The sequence below is a fragment of the Vanacampus margaritifer genome, chromosome 8 (genome assembly GCF_051991255.1).
Source record: "Vanacampus margaritifer isolate UIUO_Vmar chromosome 8, RoL_Vmar_1.0, whole genome shotgun sequence".
Taxonomy (NCBI): Eukaryota; Metazoa; Chordata; class Actinopteri; order Syngnathiformes; family Syngnathidae; genus Vanacampus; species Vanacampus margaritifer.
Window position 1 is genome coordinate 4691546 of NC_135439.1, and position 26344 is coordinate 4717889.

The 26344-nt window shown below is 40.0% G+C and overlaps 1 protein-coding gene across 1 annotated transcript in view; it reads right to left on the reverse strand.

Annotated features, from left to right (window-relative positions):
- Positions 1–26344, reverse strand: part of LOC144056130 (metabotropic glutamate receptor 4-like) — a 156140-nt gene that overhangs the window by 34283 nt on the left and 95513 nt on the right. Inside the window, exons 4-6 of the mRNA XM_077572618.1 lie at positions 7712–7847; positions 7425–7579; positions 6415–6555 (exon numbers count right to left, since the gene is read on the reverse strand). Coding sequence (XP_077428744.1) covers positions 6415–6555; positions 7425–7579; positions 7712–7847 — 432 coding nt within the window. The remainder of the gene's footprint in view (positions 1–6414; positions 6556–7424; positions 7580–7711; positions 7848–26344) is intronic.

The following is a 26344-nucleotide window of genomic DNA, read 5'->3' on the forward strand; positions in this document are numbered from 1 at the left end:
TTGAATTTTTTTTTTTTATGTGCCGTTCTGAATGAATGAATTAGTTAACTCTTTGACTGCCAAAAACGTTAAATAACGTTTAGTAAAATCCTATGGATGAGTGCCAAAGACGTTAAAAGACGTTTTTTTTTCAAAACAGAGGTGAAACTAACCATTTTCTATTGTTGATTACTGAAAAAGCGGAATAAGGTAGAAACAAACTTTTTTTTTTCTGATGAAAGATGAGAGTCCAATCTTTCATTTGGTAGTATGTGTGTATCCATAGTCCAAACACATAATTTTCTGTGGACCTTGAAAGATCAGTCAAAAATGCTTAAATCGGCTGGCACCCACGGCATCCCTTTTCTGAAAACGTCTGAAAACGTTAATCTTGTTTGTTCAGCTGTAATCACACTGGGGTAAATGTTAAGTGTTTGGAAATAAACAATGAAATATTTAATCTAAACCGCATTGCTCTAGTAACGTTTCCAATCACGGCTGATCGGTGTAATTATTGCCTTTCATATTCAGACGCATGGCGCAAAGGTTAAGTGGTTTTATTATTGTGTGCTTGTGCACATCTAAAGTCACATGTCTGATCTTGCACTTGCATACATGAATAAAATAACACTTCTTTTAGCCTTTGATGTGTTGATTATAAATACTCACTTTGTAGCAATTATACGACAAATGAGTCATTTAAGATGCTAAATATGTCTCGCGATGAGGTTATGGCTTCACGGCTGCGCTCATTCGAGCATTTTCTAACATCGGCTTGCTTATCATTCAACCGCCGTCTCCATTTTCAATCCCCGCTTCAATCCGAAAGGTGCGAGACCCCCCCCACCCCAAATCAGCGCCCGTCGCCCCATCTCGGCCGCATCTCATCTCCTCGCCATTCTAACGATCGTCCCGTGAGATTTTCAAACGGTCATCAGGAGGGGGACGGCTGCAGTAATTAAAGGGCCACGGGGGCTTTGATTGGACACAGTTTGACTGACGCGAAGAAGAGAAAGAAGCCTGAGGATTTCTGTGAACGAGCGTGGGCGCGAGAGCAATGGCGCTTGGTTGGGGCCGTCGACGGGCCACCCACGCTTAACTTTCCATCGACGTTTCAGGACACTTTTGCTCCTCAACATCGCCGACCGTCTCATGTCGGCTCTCCAGTCTGGAGCTTTCATGACGCGATCATTCTTTCAGACGCTGCGTTTGAGGGCCAGCCACGCAGATTTTTCGAAGTCTCTTTCAAAGGTAGCCTTGCCTGTTTTTTTTATTTGAAGAGGCGACTTTCAAATTCTTTGCACACCGACTCAGTCGTAAAATGAAAACATCCAATTTAATGAGAGGAAAAAAAGTGATGTGAATGGAGACGGAAATGTTGCTAGTGGGCCAACTTGCTAAATTGTCGAAAGGCTATAGAGGTGTTCACACGGTGAGAATTGGGATGAATTTGAGTATCGTTTGCCCCTTCCGATCAAAAGTCAGTTCAATTCAGATTACCGGATGTCTGCAACAGACTATCATGTGAAATGATCTTTTGGTGTGATGTGAAATATGTAAAACACACATACCTTTTTTTTTTTTTTGTTCCTTTTTTCTCAGGAGAGCTCAGTATTGTTCATTCGATTTGACATCATCATTGCCCTCCTTTTTTTTTAAAAAAACAAACAAACAAATCAATTAAAAAAAATTGAATAAATGTTTTTTTTTTTTTTAAATATATATACATATATATATACATATACACACATATATATATATATATGTGTGTATATGTGTGTATATGTAAAACACACATACCAATGTTCCGGCTGATTTGAAGCATTGTTTCCCTTTTAGGCAGGAAGCTCAAATATGGAAGATTGTCTTAGGTGATTACCCTCTGGTGTGTTACACCTTGATCTTGATCATAAATGTTAAACCTGTTCAATATCCACGATTGCAAATCCTTCTGCGTGTGGTAAGCGCTGAGTTTTGCTGAGCTCGCACCTGATTGTGTCACGAAACGTAACGATTTACACACACATGTCGACGATCGGGCCGAAATTGAGCACCCTTCCACACCAAAGGTCCGATTATCGAAGATTGTCTTCAATGATTATCCCACGCTGTCGGGTTGACCTAATTGAAATGTTCCGAAAGCAGACATCGTAAACACTCAACCTTGTACAATATTTGTACTGTGCAGCGTACAAACATCCGTCCGTCTTCAATTCCGCTTATCCGGGGTCGGGTCGCGGGGGCAGCAGCCTTAGCAGGGAAGCCCAGACTTCCCTTTCCCCAACCACTTCACCCAGCTCCTCCGACGGGATCCCAAGGCCTTCCCAGGCCAGCCGAGAGACGTAGTCTCTCCAGCGTGTCCTGGGTCGTCCCCGGGGCCTCCCGCCGGTAGGACATGCCCGGAAAACCTCCCCAGGGAGGCGTCCAGGAGGCATCCGAACCAGATGCCCGAGCCACCTCAACTGCGTACAAACATACGACAGCCATAAGCGATTATCTTGTGGTGCAGGGTTTATTCAAAGTGATTTTGTTCCACGATCTGCTTACAAAACAGTCGATTTGATTATCGTAAATATTAAACCTGTTCTATATTTACAATGGCAGATTTTTGCAGGTCTGGTCAAGACCAAGTTGGACCAATTCGCACACTCTGTGACTTTGACATTAAATGGAAAGATCAACTCACAAATATATTTTGGTTGTTGTTGGTCCTCGTGGAATTTGCCATAATAGAAATGATTAGCAGAAGAGTTTCTGGTGGACCGGGTTAAAGGTGAACAGAAAAGCAGCGTCTGACCTTTTTGTTGATCCCAGAATTTCCTTTGGGATCAACACATCGTCTACCTCATCTAATCCATCCATTTGGTTAATTATCGCCTGTTTGACAACAAGATGAAGATGAAGGTGATGATATGCTGAAGTCGTGCCAAGCACAAGACAAACTGCTGTTGGTCAATTCTTAATGAAAAAGTACTCCAAAAGAAGCAATGAATTTTCCCCATAAAAATACAGACACTTCCATGTTTGACCAAAGGCAGGTTGACCAGATGTGAAGTTGGATTATTTCCTGCATTACTGTTTTATAGCAATGATAGTAACCTATCACGGGATGTGATATTTCCTAGAAAAAGAAATAAAGAGAAAATGCATTTGGACAAAATGTATCTTCTGGGAGACTTTTTAATTGTATTTTAATCTGTAGCTATAAAAACAAACAAGCCCTGTTTGATTAGGTGAGAAGGTACACAATTCTTTATTAAATGTAAACTCTGCCTAGCAACTCGGCTCCTTCCGCAAGCATCCGCTAACCTCTCAGCTGGTGCACTTTCCAGATTCTATTCAATTTTGTCATACAAGACCAGTCCATTAAATCATTTTGCAAAAAGTTCTGCTTGCGTTTTGAGCAGCCAGCGCTGTTAGCATTATTTTTAGCAAAACAGCATTTACTCTCTCTGCTGCTTTCTCCCTCTTTAATAAGCAGCATGAATGAAGTGTCTGCGTTGCGCCTTACCTCCCCTTTCAAAATTAATCAATCCTTCATAAACAGCTAAAAGACAAGCCTCCCTTTTTTTGGTTTACATGGTCGCACAAGCCCTTCTTATCCTTTCATCATGAGCTGAGCGGGACGCTGATTATTCTCGTTTTTTTTTTTTCCTGCGGAGAGAGATGTCAAAGCTTCTCCACTCCGCAGAGAGTTGTCACTCTTTAACCTCCAAAAACTGTTGAGAGACTGGCCGTCCCCGTGAAGCAAAGGTTCGAATGATGTCGGAAGCTAAAATAGATGTGAAGGCTGAGACGAGCGATGGGGGAGAATCTATCCATGCGGCTTCATTCTCCAGCGCCGTTCGCTCCTGACTCGGGTTTGTTGTCAAATCGGGCAGCGCGGCACCCCTCGTGGTCACTATGTCTGCCTCATATTTCTGTGGTTCTGGGTTCGAATTCATATTGTGTGCTCACAAAAGCACAATAATACACCAACCACCTAGCAAATGTGTAATACCCGCTACATCCAGCGCTACTTAACTCTTTGACTGCCAGACGTTTTTAGAAAAGGGATGCTGTGGGTGCCAGCCGATTTAAGCATTTTGACTGATCTTTCAAGGTCCACAGAAAATTATGTGTTTGGACTATGGAAACACACATACTACCAAACGAAAGATTGGACTCTCATCTTTCATCAGAAAAAAAAGTTTGTTTCTACCTTATTCCGTTTTTCAGTAATCAACAATAGAAAATGGTTAATTTCACCTCTGTTTTGAAACAAACGTCTTTTAACGTCTTTGGCACTCCTCCCTAGGATTTTACTAAACGTTATTTTACGTTTTGGGTAGTCAAAGAGTTAATTGACTTTATTTATTTATTTATTTTAAATTTTCAAATTTTCAAATTTTCAAATTTTTAAATTTTTAAATTTTTAAATTTAAATTTTTAAATTTTTTATTTTTTATTTTAAATTTTAATTTTTATTTTTTTATTTTAAATTTTAAATTTTAAATTTTAAATTTTTAATTTTTAATTTTAAATTTTTATTTTTTTTTTTTACTACTACTTAATTGACTTGTTGGCTAGAATGGTAGTGAATTGCTGTTACTATTGGAACATCGCTGGCATTCTCGAAGCAGCCCACCAGGATTCCCAATGGCTGACCAGCATAGGTCAGTGTCATCAACCACCCTCCGCGACCAAGCCTCTGCGTTCCCTCTCTGGAGGCCTTCAGTGGTTGATTTTTACGCCTTTCATGTGGAGTCCTCCAGGGACTTTACACTAGCATAGCTGAGATTATTTGTCCACCCCCCCCCCCACAACTCCAAAACTTTCTTCTGTAAATCCAAATGTATGAATAATACATGACATCATCCACACTTCACAGTTAGATTTTTTTTGCCCAGTGTAAAATATCTGGGAGTAAAGATACTTGAGTCAACATGCTAGTCACACATATTAGGGCTGAACAACTTCACAATGATATTTATTTATTTATTTATTTATTTATTTGCGGTTGTCCACTCACTCATCCTCGGTTTCAGAGACCCGGTCTGGATAATATACTCAACAAAAATATAAAATTATTTTTAGTCTAAATCTGTGATAGTGAGCACTTCTCCTTTGTCGAGATGTATCAAGATGCTGATTAGACAAGATGATTAGTGCACAGGTGTGCCTTAGACTGCCCACAATAAAAGGCCACTCTGAAAGGTGCAGTTTTGTTACATTTTCTCGGTTTTCTGGGGACTCAGAAAACCAGTCAGTACTGACCAATAAAACAAAAGTGCACCTTTCAGAGTGGCCAGTCTAAGGCACACCTGTGCACTCATCAGGGTGTCTAATCAGCATCTTGATATGGCACACCTGTAAGGTGGGATGGATTATCCCAGTGAACATTATTTGAGAGAAATGGTGATATTGTTTGTGGAAAAAGTTTTAGATCTTTGAGTTCATCTCATAAAAAAAATGGGAGCAAAAACAAAAGTATTGCGTTTATATTTTGGTTGACGTATATTTTAGGCCTTTTGCTGACACGAGAAGGAAAATATAACATAAAGTGTTTGCCATCCGACTAAGACTTACAAATAAGAAATTTTTTTTTTTTTTTCTGGAGAGCTCAGTATTGTTCATTCGGTAATTTTACCGATTTGACATGTCATCATCATTCCTCTCCTTTTTTTATTATTATTATTATTTTTTTAATAATATATATAAATATATATATATATATATATATATATATATATATATATATATATATATATATATATATATATATATATATTTTTTTTTTTTTGTATGTGGGTGAATATGTTAAAATGGAAAATATAAAAAAGAAAATAATTTTGTTTTGGCACCACACTTGCATGGGTTCACATACTCCACATCACAACACAGCGTTGCTCTTAAATACCAACATCTGCATGGAAAGCAGCGAGTGTGCGTGCATCGGCGCGGCCCGGGGGCACCGCCATGACTCAGTGGTGCTTCACAGCATGAGGGTCGCTGCCTCGACTCCCTGCCGAGCGTGCGTGCACGCATGCTGCCTCCGGAAGTGTAATTTAGCTTGAATGCAGGACTTTGAATTTGTGCTGGTGGGAACGAGTTTGGACTTCATGTCCTTGATAACATTTAATGGGGCCGTGCATTTGTAAAAACAAATATGGCTGGATTTTCACCGCAGGTCAAGGTGCCTAATTCTGATTTAACGCCCCGAAATTGGATTTTATTCTGTGTTCATAATATATATGTGGTGTGACACCACTGATATGGCGGTTCACACATTCACCCAACAACATCTAAATTGCGCATAAGTTACTATGAAAGTTTTAGCAGTAGGCAGCAACGGTCGGTTTAGAAGTAAATAATAATAGATAACTAGTACAGATGACAGCAATAAGAAACAAACATGATGGTGCTGTGTTTCATATCCAGTTCAGTACGACTTACTCGTGCACTTTTTGAGCCCGGAGCCTTTCTTCAGGGCGTGTCGGCTCAGCTTGCAACTGAAGTTGTTCTCCCAGAACTCGGCGAACCAGATGTTCCGCCTGTTGTTCTCCAGCGTGCGGCTGATGAAATAGCGGTCGAACCCTGGACACATCCAATGCCATCAGTCGTTTTTTATAGGGTGCGGCTGCAAGATGTGTAGACACTCTTAATTTTTTTTACTCTTTTATTTTTTTTTTTATTTTACCATATTTCCTTGAGTAATTTACGCCATTTTCCAATTATTTGCGCTTAAGACAACCTGAAATCGACATCTCCAGCTCAGGAAAAAATGGGTTTATATTATTCATATACACATAATTTAGAGATTTAACTGCAAAGCCTGTTTGAGCACCACTGCTAACCAAAAGAGCAGCACCTACCAAATCAGGTAAACAAATCAGTCTTTTCGTTAAATTAAAGTGTACCTTTAATGACAAATACAGATCTGGTAGATTCTGATGTTTGGTCACTCCACAATGTTGTGTGCTAGGTCTGCAACATATGGCCTGAAATTCATATCGTATAAATTGCATACCCTCACGATCACATGATTCATGATATAAAATTTAGGGTAGCAATTATTTAAATTTAATAATAATAATGATAATGATAATTCAATAAATTACCAATAGGTTATTTATATAGTCCATCAGAGAAACTAAAATGATCAATTAAATCGATAGAATGATAAAACAAATATAAATCTTATGCAAGTCAGAATTAAAAGCTCGCACTGCCTGGTGAAAAATAGTCCAAACCAAAAAAAATTTTTGGATGAAAAGAGCACAACCGGCTTTCAGATGGAGCGACAATTCTTTTTCAAGATAGTCTGCCTCGGTTCTTGACTTTTTTGCAGTATTTCTACACCATAAACAATCCTGTTACACGTCTCTGTAGTAAATAAAGGCCCCCCCCAGTTACTTTTTTCAGAAATACGGTATCCACTTTACGACTCCTAAGGCTGTCTTTACCCTTGATGGACTGGCGCTTGGGCAGGATGGTGACCGCCCCTTCCGCCATCTCCTCCTGTTGCAGGACTGGAGAAATCTTGGATCCCCAACTGTCGGAGCCCACCCAGATGAAATGTCCCGTCTGGTTGGCCTGTTTCGCAGCGTGGAGCAGCCGCCTGCAAAAAAAAGGGGCCGAGTATGAAGTCGAAACGTCAACAGGGCGGTCCCGCTTTGGCTTACTCGGCAATTCATCACATAGTGGACCACTGCTTAGCCTTTTCTCAAATGTGCAGGATTTTGCCACCTACCTGATGTCATCCTCATTGGCAAAAATGATGACGACTCTCGCGTTGGGGTTTTCGCGTAGACGTCTTATGACCTTGTTGAATTCGCCCTGTTTGGGCTCCCTGGGAATCTTCACCGACTGGGAGATGCACACACCACCTTCAGTGCAAACACAGAAACAGGAAATGTGTGAATGCGGACAATCTATTTTGTCAGCACGGAATATCCCCTCAAGAACACAGTCCAAAAATTCATACTAGCATATATATCAGCTATACTATACTTTACATCTCAGATGTCGTCAGTCGTCATCTTGACAAAATATTTTGAAATTGTCACCTCGGCGTCTAGACATTGGAGATCCCTCGAGACTAAACACAGACACTACGCCTAACCCGTGAACGTTTGACGGATGCTTGTGCATCCTAAACACTCCGATGACACGCTCATGTTGCGATGTGCATTTTCTCACAATATAAGTTGCAATCATCGCTCCTGTGGATGAAAGGAGAACAAAAATCCCAAAGACACACCATCCAGATCCTGGTAATTCTCCCTAAAGGAATGAGGGCTTTTCAAACTGTGAGTAGAGTAGATCCATATGTTCTTCTGTCTTCCCCATTATTTTGCTCTTGTAATGTATTTAATGAAGACGACGATTTAAAAATGTGATTCTAAGAAAATCAACACTGATAATATTTTGTCACAGGTTTGACACCAGACCCATGCCTTGGTTGAAGTGACATGCAGATAAATATATATATATATATATATATATATATATACACCCGTTTCCCCCCCAAAAAACATAGTGAACGTCTTTTAACGTCTTTGGCAGTCCTCATTTGGATTTTACTAAACGTTATTAAACGTTTTTGGCAGTCAAAGAGTTAATCATAGATGATTTTCACAAATGTATAATTCACTGTAATTGGATGACATTTCCGAAGTAAGCCTTCCGATTTTCCAGGACCCAAGAAAGTAGCTCTCAGCATCAAAACGGTTGGTGACCTTGATCTATAGTTGTAAAGCTAATAATAACCGTACCTGACTGGCGTTTATGACAAACATCATACTCAATGAAAGGCTGAAATTATCGATCATAAAATATCTGGCCACCGTGAAGGCTTGCTAGAGTAATTCCAGGCTTATTTGTATGTACCCTTATTGATTATTGCCCCATGTTGAAACAAGCACACTATTGATTTTCAATCACTGTATATCTGAGGTCTAAGTTCAAAACACTACTTGTCACCCTCCTTGCATTTTTAAACCATCATCACTGAGCTTTCAGGATTATCGAGAAAAGTGTTCTATTGATTTTGGACGACATTGGAGCCAAACGCCCAAATTAGCTCAGGTCAAAGTCATATTGATGAATGTTTTCCATCCCGTTTGAGCAATCACTTTGTGCTTTGCAGTTACCAATAAAATGACACCGGCCTATTGTCTCTATTCAATTTCTGTTTTTGTTTTTTTAGGGGGGGGGGGATTTTGCCATTTTTTCCCTCTAGTGTCGGGTTGGTCAAATTTTTTAGAAATCGTCTCCAATGTTTCAAATCGGTACACGTCCATCATTTTTGCCGATAATTGTTTAAAAATGAAATCGAGCAGCCAATGAGGGATGGCCCCTCTTTTGTCTTCAAGTCGTTTGCACTCATTGCTTGTTGAAATTCCGCCAAATCGTGAATCAATGCGGATCATGTCCCTGGTAGTGACAAACACTCAGATCATTATCACCCAAATGGAATTTGGAGTTACCCCTGCTTGCGCTACAGAGCTTTTAAGCATCTGTCAGCTAATTGTTTAGATTTTTCAGGCCCGACAAATGCAACACTTTGGATTGCTGTCGTTTCAGTAATCATCGCGGCTTCCCCATCCAGCTGGCAAAGAAAAAGGGCCGAAAAAGACTGACTGCCTGTCCAGGAAGACGACGTCGGGAATTAGCTGTTGGACGGAGTCGAGCATTTTGCAGCCAGAGAGACACAAAATCAAAAGTGTTGCTTTACACCAGAGCAGGCAGACACGTGATTGCTGAAGGCGCATTTGCACTGCAGGAACTTTTGGGGGAACAATTAACGGGACGGAAATTTGGTTGGTAACCAAGTGTTGTCCTGGGGGAATTTATGAACTGCATGCCAATTACGTAATTGGTTAAATTTAGTTCTGGTGTAATTTATCTACCCCTGAAATGACTGCTCAGGGTTCAATACGCATTTGTACAGGATTTATTTTGAGGCGGGGTCTGTAGTGACAAACATATCTGAGAGGACGACAATTTCTCTCATCCAATGTTGCCAATGTTTTTACTTTGTCGTTAGATTCGACCTTTTTGGTGACTTCAATTGTCCAAATCTTTTTTTTTTTTTTTTCAGGAGAGCTCAGTATTGTTCATTCGATTTGACATCATCATTGCTCTCCTTTTTTTTTAAAAAAACAAATAAATTAAAAAAAATTAATAAAAATGTTTTTTTTTCTCTCTCTTTTTTTTTTTTTTAATATATATACATATATATACATATACACACACACATATATATATATATATATATATATTTTTTTTTTTTTTTGTATGTGGGTGAGCATGTGCATGTGTGTGCGTGCGTGCGTGCGTGTGTGTATTCATCAGTTCACCTAAAGCCCATTAAAAAAAAATCCCATACTAATAATATAATATAATAATAAATTGCCAAATGCAGAAACATCAATGTAAGTTATCACGATGTAGTGGCTCTCGCTAACAATTGTCCAAATCCAATAGCGACTTTTTCTGGTCGACAAACTGAATGTCTTTATTTCTTCACTTTAATGCTAAACTAAACCGCCCGCGTCGTTCATTTGTAGATATGTAAATGTTTTTAGGGCATGTTTCTGCTCACTTTTACACCCTCTACAGGACATCCATGAAAGTGACGCACAGTAATAAATTGATCGTTTATACTGTAAATATACAATAAATAAACATCATAAAAATTGGTTAATACAGAGTGACCAGATGTCCCGTATTTTTTCCAGGACAGACCTGGTAAACAGGGACAGTCCCGGATTTGAGCCTTGTGTCTCGAGTCCCAGCGGATTTCGCCAGCCCCGTTGTTTTGTCGCGTTTATACGCAGCTCCTGTCCCGTAATCCCGTTTTTATTTACAGACGCTCCCCAACTTACGAACGAGTTACGTTCCGAGCGATCGTTCGTAAGGTCAATTCGTTCGTAAGTTGCTTCAGTGCTATATTTTGTATTATAATTTATGTTTAAAGCCTATATAAGTATATTGAAGGTTTATATAAGTATGTTTAAGGCTTGTACAAGTAACCTGCATTGGTTTGTACTGAAAAAAACTTTTAATAAAATGGAGAGAATACGTACAGTACTGTACTGTTGGAGAGAGAGCGAGAGACACTTAATGGAAGAACACTTAGGAAGAAGTTGAGGGTCGAGGAGAAGAAGATGAGGGTTGATGAGTATCTTCCTTGAAGGATTTACTAGAAACTGGCCGAAAGAAGCGATCCAACGACGATTGCACAGTTTCCTTCTTTTTTTCATCATAAATGATGCGGTAGCACTGTATGGCATCATTCAATTGATTTGCAACCTTTGTGCAACGTTCAATATTTGGGTCTTGCTGCTCGAAGAATGCGATGGCTTTATCTATGAGCGAAAACACTCGGAAAAAGGCGCGCAATACAAAATCTAACTTCCGGACATTTTCCGACACACGCGCAGACACGTTCGTATGTACCGTTGTTCGTAACTCGAATGTTCGTAAGTAGGGGAGCGTCTGTATTTATTTTTATTTCAGTCAGCAACTTTTGGCTTTGTGATGTCAGTCACACAGTTTCCGTGTCTAAGAATAATGGGAAATGTGGTCCTACGGCCCAGATGCTGCGGTGTCACCCAAAGCTGAGCTTTTCTGGCGGCATATTTCCGATGTTACAATGCGAGACCGGCGCAAGGGGAACGGCACGGCACTGGAAAAAATGCAAATCGGTTCATTTGTGGATAGTACACTACAAATACGAGGGTGATTACTATACTCTATGATGTCATATAGGAAGTTTTAGGACAGCCTCTAGCGACTTAACTTCCGTGAGGAACTTCTCAACCATCCTCAGCTTCCACTCCAGTTCCACTGATTAGGTGAAATCCATCAAGATAAATTCAGTTAATTTAAGATGCGAGCTTTACGGTCATAAGATGGACCCATTGAAGGAAAATCTGCCTTTTATTTCCCCTCCTAACTACATCATAACTGCCCAGTTTGCTTTTAATGACGCCTCACTAGAACCTGAGCAGCTACAGATGTACCGACAATAAAAGTCCCCCTTTACCGGATTAATGAGGCTGATTATGAAACGGTAATCCGAAAGTCCCGATCCCACACGGCTCGCAAATGAACTCTGGTGTGGGCTAACGACATTTCAAACTGTTCTTGACAAATTGCAGAAAGTCATAAAAGTTCACGTTGGAGTTGCCCCCGTTTCCTAAGTATTCATCAAGGAAAAGAGGAAAGTTTGTTTTTGTTTTTTGATGCCAGAAAGGAAGAGAGGCCGCGACGCGTCTACCTTCCCGGTGCATTTACAATACAAAGACCAGTCACTTCAGTTTCTCGCTTTGCTTCAGGAGCTTTGTGTGTTTATGCGTGTGAGGAGATTTTGAAATAATCTCCACTTGGAAACCATTCCCCTTTTTCTCTTCAAGTGCTCCCCAAATAACTTAAAATGCTTGCGTGGAATTGACGTTAGCATCCGCCGTTGATGTTGTTCAAAAAATAAATCCCAAGAAAGAAAAAAAAAAAAGGCGTCACACTCGCTCCCTGTTAGGCTTTCATCTCGTCCGCCGTGTCCGTGCTGGGCTCATGTTCAATTAAAGCATTCTAAATACAAACAGCGTGAGATCTAAAGAGTCCATTTGTCATTCCTCCACTCCACTGACTTTCCCAATTGTGCACATTTCCCCTTGTTGTTTGTTTGCCGCATGTCTTTCTGTGCGTGCGTTTGGTCTTTGGAGCCACTCAAGTAAATAATTAAGAAATAGAACACGCAATCTCCACTGCTTTTTTTTTCTCCCCACCGTCTGTTTACTTTTAGCGATAAGAGCTTGTAAAAACAAGCGCGGAAGTGTGCGGTGCGGACAGAAACATCAGCGAAACACTCAACAGTGTGACAGCAATGCTAACGATACTGAATACTGATCCTGGCGTGTAGCTTGCTTTTGAAGCAAGGGTTTGCTTCGCATTGGCTACAGTCAGAGAAAAGACCATAAAGTGGCTTTTTTTGTTGTTGTTAGGATTCAATGAAAAGCTAACATAAAAATCTGCAAACTGCCAGCGGTAAATGGTCCAATAAATGAAAGATTCTCAAATAAACATAATGTCTGCAATAAAATAAAAAAAATTCAAATAATATCCCGCCATCTTTTTTGTTGTTGCTATTGCTTGATCCCATAATAATAATAATGATAATACATTTTATTTATCAGCACCTTTCAAGACAGCCATAAAGATTTTGGGCAGATTTTTTTTTTTTTTAATTAAATAAATAAATGCAATAGGAAGGACAAACTGGCAGGAAACATTAGATGGAGTATTGGGATTTTTTAATAGGTTTTAGGTGAACTAATGAATACACACACACTCGCACGCACGCACATGCACGTACTCACCCACATACAAAAAATAAATTAATAAAAATAAAAGGAGAGCAATGATGATGACATGTCAAATCGGTAAAATTACCGAATGGACAATACTGAGCTTTCCAGAGAGAAAAAAAAAAGATGGAGTAGGTAGTCCGGAATTGAGTTTTGATTTGGAAGAGAGAGAGTCACTGTTTCTAGTAAACTCTTCATTGAATCTTACATGCAGTTCTGGTGGAAGCCATAGAGAAAATGAAAAATTCAAACCCAGAACTCCTCGACGGCGAGGCAAACATGCGGTCCACTAGACCGCCGTGCTGCATTCAATGATATACAACAGATGATGTCAGTTCTTTTTAGCAAAGTGCAACATTGCAACGCAATTCTCTCGAGATGGGTCTGAATGATTATGAGTCACGGATGGTGTAGTGGTTTACTCGCCTGAGGCAGCGTGGGTTCAATTCCCACTTAGTGATGTGAGTGTGAATGGTTGTCTGCATCTTTGTACTGTGTGACTGACTGACAACCAATCGAGTGTGTAGTTTGCCTTTTTGTCAGCAGCGGTTTTTGAATTATTTTGCTATAAAAACACTATAATATTGTCATTTGTTTTTGCCTTGGCTCGATCTGAAGAGGCTGTTTCAATGCAGCTTGAAGTTGCCTTTCCAATCCTGCTAGCTTTTGTTTTCTGTGTGATATTGTGACGCAAATGAGTTTGCCCTGCTGCCGATAGCATAGCGCTAGCATGACGTCCGCTAACCCAGATGAGATGCTAGTCCCTGTTTTATAGACTTTTATCAATCACATTGTGATAAACAACCTTTCATACATTCAAATCGCAACTGAATGCTGCCTGTCTGGAAGTCAGGTAAGCAAAATATTTGTTTTTGATATTTGATTGATTTGTTGGAATTTAGATGTCTCTGGGGTTGGTGAAGGACTCTGGTTGGTGGCCTGGTCGGTGCTGGATTTCACTTTCCTTTCCTTTCTTTGATCCTTCCTCGGGTCTCCTGGCGGCCTCACGACTCTGGCTGGAAGTGTTCGGTTTAGGTGAACGGTATGGGATTTTTTTAATAGGTTTTAGGTGAACTAATGAATACACACACACACTCGCACATACACATACTCACCCCACATAAAAAAAAAAAAAAAAGACATGTCAAATCGGTAAAATTACCGATTTGACATGTCTTTTTGAACAATACTGAGCTCTCAGAAGAAGTTAAAAAAAAAAAAAAAAAGGTAAGCAAAATATGACACCATCAGTGACTTTTGGACATACATTAAACCTACACGTCCTCAGTAAATTACAGTAAATATTTGTTTGAAAAATGCTAGCTCATAAATGAAAAAAAAAAAAAAAAAAAACAATCAAATAACGTACTGTATGTCATCATCCATTTTGTAATAAACTGAGGATCCCTTAAAAATCAGTGGTGGTCTGAAGCCTACATGTGGTTTTGTAGGCATTCAGTAGGAACTTACCCAACATAATCACTCTTCAATACTACCACCAACATCACATTGCAATTATAGAAACCGTCAATAATATACCCAGGAAAGAAAAAAAAAAAGCAATATAAAAGCACGCAACTGTGCCACATACATCATTTGTAGCAGTACCCAATCGATATTTATCTAATAACATGAGAAAAATACAATGAAAATGCAGTTATACAATGGATGCCGTTTGCGACGTACTGTTACTGTGCGTGTTTTGCGTTTGGTGAAAGTTTTGCTCTGACCAAACAATCAAAGTTTGAAAAGTTTGCTCGGAGGTCACAAAATGATGATATTATTGTGGCACTGCTAAAAGTTGGCCCTCGGAGCCAAATGTGAAATCTGATTGGTGAAAAAAAAAAAAAAAGCTCCATGTCAAGCATAGTTTAAGTCATGCCGAGCGGAGACTGTACAACTTATTTTTTATTTTATTTTACTTATTTATTTATTTTGCTGTTTACCACAGTTGCTATGTCAGATCATTCAAGTGGCCACCATACAAATCTGACACTTGACCAGACCCCGCCCGACCCGGTCCGACTGCGGTTTGTCGAGGAGGCGGGACCAAAAGAAAAGAAGGAATCTGATTGGTCAAACAATCTAACATCCGGATACATGCACTGGAAACTAACAAAAACGCTAGGAAATGAAGAAAATAAATGAATTTAATTGTTGTAAATGTAAGTTATGTAGTAACTTCTTTTTATTCACATATGACAGAAAAGTTAAAAGTTCTATGCTTGTCATAGTTTGAACTTGGAACCCAGGATGATGTCATTAACTTTGCATTGCATGCACTGTATTAGCCCACATGCAACATAAAGTACAACATCATCATCACTTTTATTTTCCTTTCTCTCGCCGAGCTGGCCGTGTTGCTTTCAATCAAACCAATTGACTTGTGGCTGACCTCGCCACGATGACTACTAGTCGAGAATAACGCCTCTGGCTCCCTGTAAGCCCCGAAGAACAAGAACAGCAGTGCTTTACACTCTCGCCACTTAATTGACTCTATAATCGTGTCATAGTCCAGTGGCACTGAATTGACGGTGTTTTCGAGCATGCTTTGTCAAACACTAGCGGGGGGGGGGGTAAAAAAGTCCCCCAAGGCAATGTTTAGCACCCTCACTACCCAATAAACCAACTGTGATGCAAATTGGCAAAAAAGAATTTCATTATGAAGCTATTGCTGCGTTAATACTCATTAGACTAGCTAAAAAGTTCAGGCAAATACTTAATTCAATATATTGGTGTCGTGACCAAAGTACGTTTTTTAGATTCTATGATTGAGCTGATTTTATTGTCGGGATTTGCAAGCAAGCCACTCTTGTTTCTTTTTTTTTTCTTTTTTTTTTCCTGGAGAGCTCAGTATTGTTCATTCGGTAATTTTACCGATTTGACATGTCATCATCATTGCTCTCTTTTTTTTTTTTTGTATGAGTGAGTGTGTGCGTGCGTGCGAGTGTGTGTGTTTGTAAGCAAGCCACTCTTCTAAAGACTATATAACTATTTAAAGTCTCTAATTTGACAAACTTCGACAAGGGAATAGACAAGCCTAGACAAGATGAAGATAGGCTCCACAAGAAAAAAAAAAAAAAAAAACTTAAGTGAAGCTTTGATAGGTTGATGCCATACTGACGAGGCTCACTCCCCAACAGTGGGCATATTTTTTATTTATAATAATAATAATAATTATTATTATTATCATTTATTGCTTCCACCATTTACAGATAAATTGTGTTCAATTGGATCGATAAAATGCATATTTTAGAAATCTAAGCAGATCAGTTGACATGTATTATTCCTCTGGCTGTGACTTGGGTTTCTATGATTGGCACACAGAGACAAATATTCACAACTATGGAGCAGTTTAGAGCAGGTGTCACAAGTTTGCGTTTTAGGTATGGACTTGAGGGTAAGTCTTATTTACACCTGTTGAACGGTCAAGCAAGATAGCATTTAGCAGTTTCATTCTTTACATGTTTTCACTGTTTTTAGTTTATATAGGCCAAATAAAAGGGCAGAATTCAGTGTGCCCAAAAAAATCGATTCACATAAGAATCGCAATTCTCATTTAGTACGATTTAGAATCGATTTGAAATGTTCCAAAAACGATTTTATTTAAATTATTTTATACTGTCTTCCCCTTGTTTGTGTGTGCCTTTATTGGGAGCCTTGTACCCGATTTGGCCACTGAGGGGCAGTGTGGTTCCACGCGGTCTAATACACTGTTAAGTTGTAGCCACAGAGAGTAAAAGGAAAAAGTCACGATCAAGTTATTCCGATAAAAGTGTAGGAAGAGCATATGCAGATGAATAAAGTTAAGATGCTGTATACATTTCTGAAGCGTTTTGTATGAATAGTCGTTTATTTGAGCGAGCAGCGCTAATTAGCATTAGCGAGTCAGACAGGAGTAGATCACGAATTTTGCACATCTATGAATTGAAACAGAAATCATTGTCAATCGAATCATTTTGAATCAAAAAATCGTTCTGAATCGACAATCGATTCTTCATCGAATGGCAGACCCAAGAATCAGAATCAAATCGTGAGATTCCCACCCCTAGAATTCAGTTTATGGGAGTATGAATATCTTTTCGGGCCATAATTGACGTAGCTGCAGCACAGTTGTCCATCATTAGAGCGGAACCTGTTGCCCGGCAGCTCCTAAAGGAAGAAACTCAGCAGCCGGAGTAACACAGCCGATGCATCACAACTTGCAAGGAGACGCGGGCGAAAATATAACGGACGTCCAAACAAGGCCTCTCGGCCCGTTCATTACACCGCCTTGTCGGGGCTCGCATCAAGCCTGGCTTCATACATAATGAATGCGCACCCCAGGGGAACATTTTCATAGAAATTCTGCGAAGCGATGCAACCTCAAGAACGATGCGTGGCGTGTTTTCAAAATGCTGAATAATTTACAGATGTTTTTTTCCCCACCCACCCTTCACAAGCTTACTCTCTCTCTCTCTCTCTTTTTCTCTCCCATCTTCAATCCTCGGCGCCGTCTCGAAGACAACCGTGGCTGTGGGAGATAAATGACCCGCGTCCATTTGTCATCATCGCCACATCAACGCCCGACGAAGATGAGGCGCTTTCATCCGCTAACTGACGGATTGATACGCCTGCTTTGCCCGTCGCGCTTTCAAACATTTGGAGTTGATTTGCAGAAATCCATGTGTTGCGTTCGCCGGTACGTTGATGCGGATTCAAAGCGGCGGAAACAAAAGTAAAGATGAGTGTTTTGTTTTGTTAATTGGTCCCCAATCACACGCCACACGTTATTCTGGAAGCCAGACTGGGTACTATGGAGCTTCTTTCCTTGTTTTTGTCTTGATTTTGCACTGTACGGGGAGTCCTCGAGTTACGTCCGAGTTGCGTTCCTACGCTGGCGATTTCGACTGAAGTCGGATTTCACCGTTAACTCTTTCACTGCCAGACGTTTTCAGAAACGGGTTGTCCCCACTGCCAGCCGATTTAAGCATTTTGAGTGATCTTTCAAGGTCCACAGAAAATGTTGTGTTTGGACTATGGAAACACACATACTACCAAATGAAAGATTGGACTCTCAGCTTTCATCAGAAAAAAGTTTGTTTCTACCTTATTCCGTTCTTCAGTAATCAACAATAGAAAATGGTTACTTTCACCGAAATTCTCTGTTTTGAAACAAAAAACGGAGAAAAAGAGCTTTTTGTGAAACTATGTTATTTCATGCACTCTAGTGAATTGTACACTTCTTTTTGTCCATGAATGATGCCACAAACACCTAAATAGTGCTTTACTTCTGTAAAACGCTTTCACCAACAATGAAAAAGTGTGTGCAAGGAGACGCCAGGACTCGCACACCAGTTTACTTTCACTTTCACATTGGTCCGTTTTGCGTGCAAACGTTACACTTTCTTGACGGCCTTTTTTTCCGGGGAATAAAAAGCAAGTAGCAGACTGTACACACTCCTCCGATGAATATGCATTGGACTAGGGGCACTCTCCGTCGTCCGATCGAACGTCCGCATGTGCGTGCTCGGTTGCGTTCCGCGTTACGACACCGTCATAGCCGCCGCGTCAGCGGTTCCAATTTCGCCGTCAAGCTCGGATTCACCTTCATCATCATCGAGGATGATCACCGTCGTCATCAATGTACTATTTTAGCGTTGGTCGATGCCTTTCGTCTTGTAAGTGTAGAGCTGCTTGCAAACGCTCGCCATTGCCCGTTCCCTCCTCCATCTAGCGTGCTCTTTCAGTGATGCTTTTGGTCTTTGAAAAAAACGGCTCGGGCGTGAGCTCCTCGCGACCGGCCGCCATTTTTCCTTTGTCTTCCATTCTCATCTCCTGCTCGACGCTCTAGCTCCGCCTCTACTGACGCCCACCCGATCTTGTCAAAAGAGAGTCATCGCTGCCCTCTAGGGGCCAAAAATAGTCATTAGGCACAAGAGACCGTCTGGAAACTTTCACCACAGCTCCGGAAGCCTTGCCCGCACCCGTTTCAAAAAAAAATTTTAAAAAATTGGATGACGTCTTTAGACGTCATTGGCAGTGCTCCGTAGGTTTTTACTTGACGTCTATAAACGTCAATGGCAGTGAAAGAGTTAAAGTCGATATTTACATCAAAATACTTTGTACGGTCATTTAAAAAAAACATTTTTGCGCAACCAGGAAGAGTCGGAAACCAATATTCCGTGTTTCCGCACGGACCTTTCATGTGAAATTAACGAAAAAGAAGGTGCTACGGACGAGGTACGGGTGCCGTAAAGTCGAAACGACGTCGGTCGCGTACGACGTCACTCGAGGACTTCCTGTAAAGTGACTCTGGAATTTGATTTATTTATAATACAATTTAGTCAAAATGCACAAGGCAGGCTAGGTAGGAAAAAGCTATACATATCAAAAGATGATCAAAGGAAATATAGCCATATTATTTTTTTAAAAAAAAGTCATTTCATCAAAAGCCTCTTCAAAATTCTGGGCCTTGATGAGAGCTGAGCGCCAAAAGCTAATTTCGTCAACTCCTGAAATAGACGCGTGATCTCACTCTTTGTGCTTCTTATCACCATTATTTCCTCCTCTGTTTTCTATTCACAATTTTCCCGGGGAGTGAGAAAACTGTCGTCATCATTTGGACAGAAATAACAAATGCAATATAACGGGATTCTAAAAAAAAAAAAAATTTCTCGGAAGAGTTGCTCTCTCAGGCTTCTTGCTAAAGCGTCGGTTTAAGGTTAGCGACAAGCTTGTGACGTCACAGCTGTTCTCACTAATTACAAATATGTATCCCTTAAGAACTAAAAGAAAAACATGACCGTATGACTACCTCACTAAGGACAAAAACTATCAAACTATCGTACCTTTACCTTAACTACCTGCCTTTTTTTTTTTCCTGGAGAGCTCAGTATTGTTCATTCGGTTATTTCACCGATTTGACATATCATCATTGCTCTCTCTTTTTTTTAATTTTATTTTATTTTTACATTTTCGTTACTACCTTCCTAATGACGGCGTGCTTTGCTAGCAGCCGCTTTGACGGTCACAAAGCATCCAGAGCTTGGAGAGGAGCTTCTCATTGTGCCAGCAGGAGACGCAGCCAGCCGCCGCCCATTTCGGCACAGAATGCCCGCAAAGCATTTTGGCAAGCTCTCGGCGAGTCGGGAGACGCGCGCCAGCTTTTAAGAGGATCCAACCTTTCCGCTCGCCGTGTGCTTTGGCGCCGGCGAGCGGGCGCCGTTTCTTTTAAATCTGTCGAGGTTATCCTCGGCTAACCGCTGTTAGTCGGCTCACCGGCGGCTTCTTAGCTCATTTGGAACACGTTTCTTCGCTGATGCCCGGTTGCTAACCAAAACAGCACAACCTACCAAGCTGCCCAGACGGCCTAATTGCAGTGTTACTGAACGTAAAAAAATACTCTCATGGTGTTTTTTTTTATATACGATCTTAATGTCGTTTCTCAGTAATAGTCTGCTTTGTTTTAAACTGCAGCTTCAGATGAGGTAAATTGTAAAATACTGGGTTGTATTTTTATAGATGCCTCCAGCAACATTCTTAGGCCAATGCACTAAGCATTTATATTATTAAAAGTCCTGTAATATTTGTTGCACTCATTTATAGGGGTGTTTAAAAAAATCGATTTGGCGATATGATCGCGATATTGCAGCGCACAATTCTCGTATTGATTCAATACGCGGCCGAGTCGATGTTTAAACATCCATTTTTGATGGAAATATTCAATAAAAGGTCTTACTTTAAGCATAGAAGAATGTTAATGGACTATTAAACCTTAATATTTTATTTAAATGCTGTAGATATATGAAACAGATTGCAACCTGTTTGTTAAATACCGTACAGTGGTTCAGTTATAAGCCTAAAGTTTCAGATAAATACATTTTCATAAAAATATTACGGTGTACATGTATACGTTTATTAATTCGTATTTTCGAAATATGAGTGAAAAAAAAATGCAATAATCGACTTGTAGATTCGTATCGGAATTAATTGGTATAAAATCTATAATGTGACCTATAAATAGTGGTATGGCCCGAATGCCAGGTACCAGGCAATTCACACCCCTGTTAAATTAGCTCCGGCAACCCCCCACCGCCACCCCCCCAAAATGGGTTCATCAAAATTCATGTATTTAAATATTAAAATAGAAAATAGTAGCAAAACTTATATACAGAGATGGCAAATCCAGGTCCAGAAAGCAAAAACCCTGCCACAGTTTGACTTAAGCCCCAAGTGCTAGCTAGCTAGCTAACTAGCTAGCTAGCTCCCTAGCTAGCTCCCATGGTGTTTGTTTACCTGTTAGGAAGCAAGCTAGCTGGCATCAGGGGTTAAAGCCAAACTGTGGCAGGGTTTTTACTTTCTGGACCTGGATTTGCCACCTCTGCTTATATAGACTATATATGTAAATATGTATATTTATATTCTAAATAATTGACAATTAAGTATAACATATTAATATTCTTAAACAAGAGTACAAAGGTTTGGCCCCTCCTGGTCTATGACCTGTTGCACCTGATGAGGTCATGTGTATCGAGTGCAGGTTTCTTGCAAATTGTCTTCACTCTTAACAACAGATATATGAAATATTGCTGGCATTTTTTGTTACCAACGACGCTTTTAAAAATGAACTGAAAAATATTTCAATGATTATTTACTGGTTTCTGATTTTAAAACTAACCATCCATCAATTTGATGTGCATATGTGACAATATAAGATATTAATATTTTATAATGGCTTAAAGTCTAACCTAGTTTGACACCCCTGCATTGCTTGTACACAAATGGTTGAGTCGGCCCACCCATCACGTCTGAAATTAAACCGAGATTAGAACCCAGAATCTCGTAACTCTGAGCCAGACATGCTAACACTAACCCATACTCCACCACGCCTAAAACGGTCCAAATTGAAATGCATCGTGCCACAAACGTTGCCATGTATCATCAATTACACGCTGGCAGATTGACGACAGCTTGAAGACCTTTTTTTTTTTGCGGCAAAATATGATTTAGGTGTGTGTGTGTGTGTGTGTACGCATATGCGCGCGTGTGTGTGATGAGCTGTGATTGGCTCCGCTGTCCCAGACGGAGCTGTGAAAGCAGCCAAGTGTGACTAGGCTCGAGTGTATTAATTAAACGGCAACACCTGCGGATCGGCGCTCCACCTTCATTTGAGCCCTTTTGCACTTGGGCGCCGGCGCCCGTGAGGTGTCGCGGCAGGTGGTCCTGCGCCGACGATTTGTAGTAAAATGCCTTAAGTGTCACTTTGCACTCAGGTAATTACTTTGAGAACACTTGTGCTCTATCAAGAAGTCCTCTACACACACCATAACGCTGCACTTACAAGCTTGCATTAATACGGTACGTTCAATTGGAGTGCAGTTGCTTAACCAAGACTGAAAGTTGCCCGCTAAAAGAAAAATACCGTATTTCCTCAAAATGTGCCCAACATTTAGTATGGTACGGTGTTTATTTGGGGGCTTACAACAGCTGGTAGGATTCCATACTTAACTCTTTCACTCCCAGTGGTTTTCACTGAAGCAACCCCCTTCGCTCCCGGCTGTTTTGCTGGATTTTGACTGATTTTGCAAGGCCCACAGAATATTGTGTTCTATTGCTATTAAAACATGGAACCTATCAAAGGAAAGATTAGAGTCTCTTCTTTCAATTAGAAAAAAAAGTACATTTGCATCTGTTTCCGTTTTGCATAAATTAGCTTTTGAATGTAGCTAAGTTTCGACATTATTTACATTCCTGTCAAAAAGAGCTTGTTGCAACATGGCCCTCTGCTGCCACCTGCTGGCCGTTTTTTGCAATAACTACCATTACCATTTAAGCCACTTCTTCATGTCAGAAGCTGTATCACGTTTGAATGAGTTCATTAATCTGCAATACTGTTTACGATCCTTGGTAGGTGCTGCTGTTTTGGTTAGCAACAAGCATGCGTTATAACCATTCAACTGTATTCTTATCCCTAGGATCAAAAGTTTTACAACATGATACAATACACATGCATCATATTTATTTTCTAGCTCATTTGAGAGCATGGCCCTGTTACATGCAAGTAAACAAATGAACGCCCCGCCCCAGATATTGCTGGACCAATGACGACTATGAATGTTGTAGCCATGACAACCAGGGGTGGAGCTTGGGGACTGACCAGGCAAGGAATCGACTTCTACTAGCGGGAGTACAGTGCAGTGTGTGAGTGCCCATAAATACAAGTGAAGCATTTTCACTCATGGAGGCAGCACTTCATTTACTAACTAAGCTGTACGTATGTGGTACATGAACTCATCATCAAACACAAACACCCGCCACTGCATCAACAACATCACATGGCAAACAATAATGTGGCACTTATCAGAAGCTAACGTTTGACAATGCTAATCTGGGCATTTTAAAAAACATTGCAGCTCTGCTTACCGTTTGTCTTTGACTTAATAGCAAGGGGGAGTTACAACTGGGGGCTGTTGCATTATCGCGTTTCAGACAAACAACTCCAAACATCACTTGAAAGTGGCTCTGGATCTGATAGATATTGTAACATTTTTAATACTTCATTTTATTTTATTAACCATTGTTACACATTATTAACATTTTAATTCTTTATATTAACCTTGTCGAAATGTTTTGTGTCCTGTGCAGAGCAGATGGTGTTGACTTCGTATAGGCTGACCTTAAGCTGGGACATACTATTTAGTCTAAAAAAGTTCCTTCTCAGCGCTTTGTGCGAAAACACATTTGGTCCTTGAGAACACAATCTGTTTTGAACACCCACACCTGACTCTGTTTTCGCCATCGCTCACGGAAAAGTACCAGAGAGTATATTTTGTCTACAAATGAAAGAGAGGTCTTTTTAACTATAAGAAACCGTTGTGCACGCGGAAGAGCTACATTTGACGCTCTGAATCCCACCTGTTTAAGTGATGATTAGAGGCAGTTATTTGTCCAGAGATTCTCTGTTTTTTATTAAATCATTTTTGCAAAGGTGTATTTTTCTTACATTAAATCTATCTTCATTTTTGGAACACGCAAAGAGGACAAAATTCTAAATTCCTCTTCAGATCTTAGCCCACCCTAGCTGAGAGAAACTTGGTGTGGGGGTTAACTCAGTTATGTAAATTAGCCCATGCTGTTATGTAACAGCTTGGCAGAAGTGCTGAAAGTTTTGGCAGAAAATGAAATATTTGCTTGGTTGTTTAACTTAACACTTGATAATAGATTAAGCACGCAATTAAGCAAAATTCTGAAATATTTAGTAATGTTGTTGAGGTCTGCTCATTTTTCTTTTTTTTTTTTGCCCCCCGATAGTTAAACATGCAGAAGGTCAGACTGACCTCTGATTTTTATTTTCTTTTTTCTAATGATGCAAACTTAACAGTAGGCTTAAGCCATGTGGGTTGCCATTAACTCAAGCACCACAGAGGTGCGAAAGTAGCCCGGCAGCACCTCCAGCGTACGCATACATTACATTCTAACGCCGTAATTATGTCCCGTGCTCGGCCCCTGCAGTACATCTTCAAAGTGGCCAGATTTGGCTCACAAGCTTGGGTTTAGGTTCCCCTCCGAGCCACCGCTGCTGCTCAGCCCCCTTTTTGGCTTTTGTGAGAAAAAGATTTGAAGGAAAAGTAGGGGAATAATGTGAGTGAAAAGTAAGCCGTCAGTGCGGCTTTCATTTGCCGGCGGCCCGAGGGCTCACGACTGCCACGTCGTGTGACATTCTTTTTAAAAAGCCCGTCGCTCAGTTAATTCAAAGTTTGCTTTGCGTGAATAATGGAGACAAAATCACAATATTATGACTTAAGGCAAGATGTGTACAAGCCATGAATTTAAATACATTTGGCTTTATTGTAATTTCAATCCCCCAAAACTGATTTGCCGCAGTTTTGTCGCAAACAGGATTGTAAATACACGCGCTGTCCTATCATCGCTCTCTCCTACACACAATATGACATTACCCCTTTTTCTTGATGCCCGCTTTGTCTCGCACGCCTCACCGAAAACCGATGTATTATTCACAGACAGAAGCACGCATTGTTCTGCTACAAAAGGACATTTGACGGGGAAACGCAGCGCCAGAAACAAACAGCAGATGACTCGGTGACATCCAACAAATTATTTTCCAGCGAGGTGGCTGCACCGTGACAGATAATCAGCCAAGAGGCGTCTTTTTTTTCCTTCTTTTTATCATGTTATCACTTGTTTTTAATTAAAGCCTACATGACACGTGACTTATCAAGCGCCGAAAGGTGTTGCTGCAATTTTAACGCTGCTGTGAGACTCTTAAATCACGCAGATTAATGCATTGATTATTTGCATCCATGGCAGCCTGGTGGTCTAGTGCAAGGTTTGGTGGCCTTACTGTAAATACTCAGAGCCACAGAAGAGAAAGCCTAAAATGAAGATTATTTTTCTTTTCCTGTATGCTCAGTTTTTTTTTTCTGTACTCAACAAAAGCATTCGGAAGTCTGGAAAAAAAGGAATTGGTTTGAAGCGTACTTTCACATAAAATCCTCAAAATTTATTTGAGTCCTCCTATTTATGACATAAAGATCCAACCTTAAATTTAGGGCTGGGTTTAAAAAATCAAACAGAGCTTGATATCGATTCATAAAACCCTGAATCAATTATTTTAATATCTCTTTTTTTCCCATAAATTTATAAGACAATAGAATTTTAAAGGCTGATTTTTTATTTTATTTTACCCTTTTAGTATTTTCTTACATTTATAAAAGACCTGACTTATTGTACTTAAAGACAATTCAAAATCTTTTTAATTTATATTCATAATTATTTAATTAGAATCATGAAAATATTTTCATCCCATCCTTGCTGTTGCCAATGTTTGTGTAACACTTAAGTGATTTATCACACTAAATAAATTAAACGGTTGCTTCCTATGCAAAATTTTATTTGGAATTTAATGTTTGTGGAGTTTTTAGCGTGCCTTTGATATTTAAGAAGATATGATGTCCCATAAAGTCAATGGAATTGAATTAAATCGTAAAAAATTGAAATCTAACTCTTGT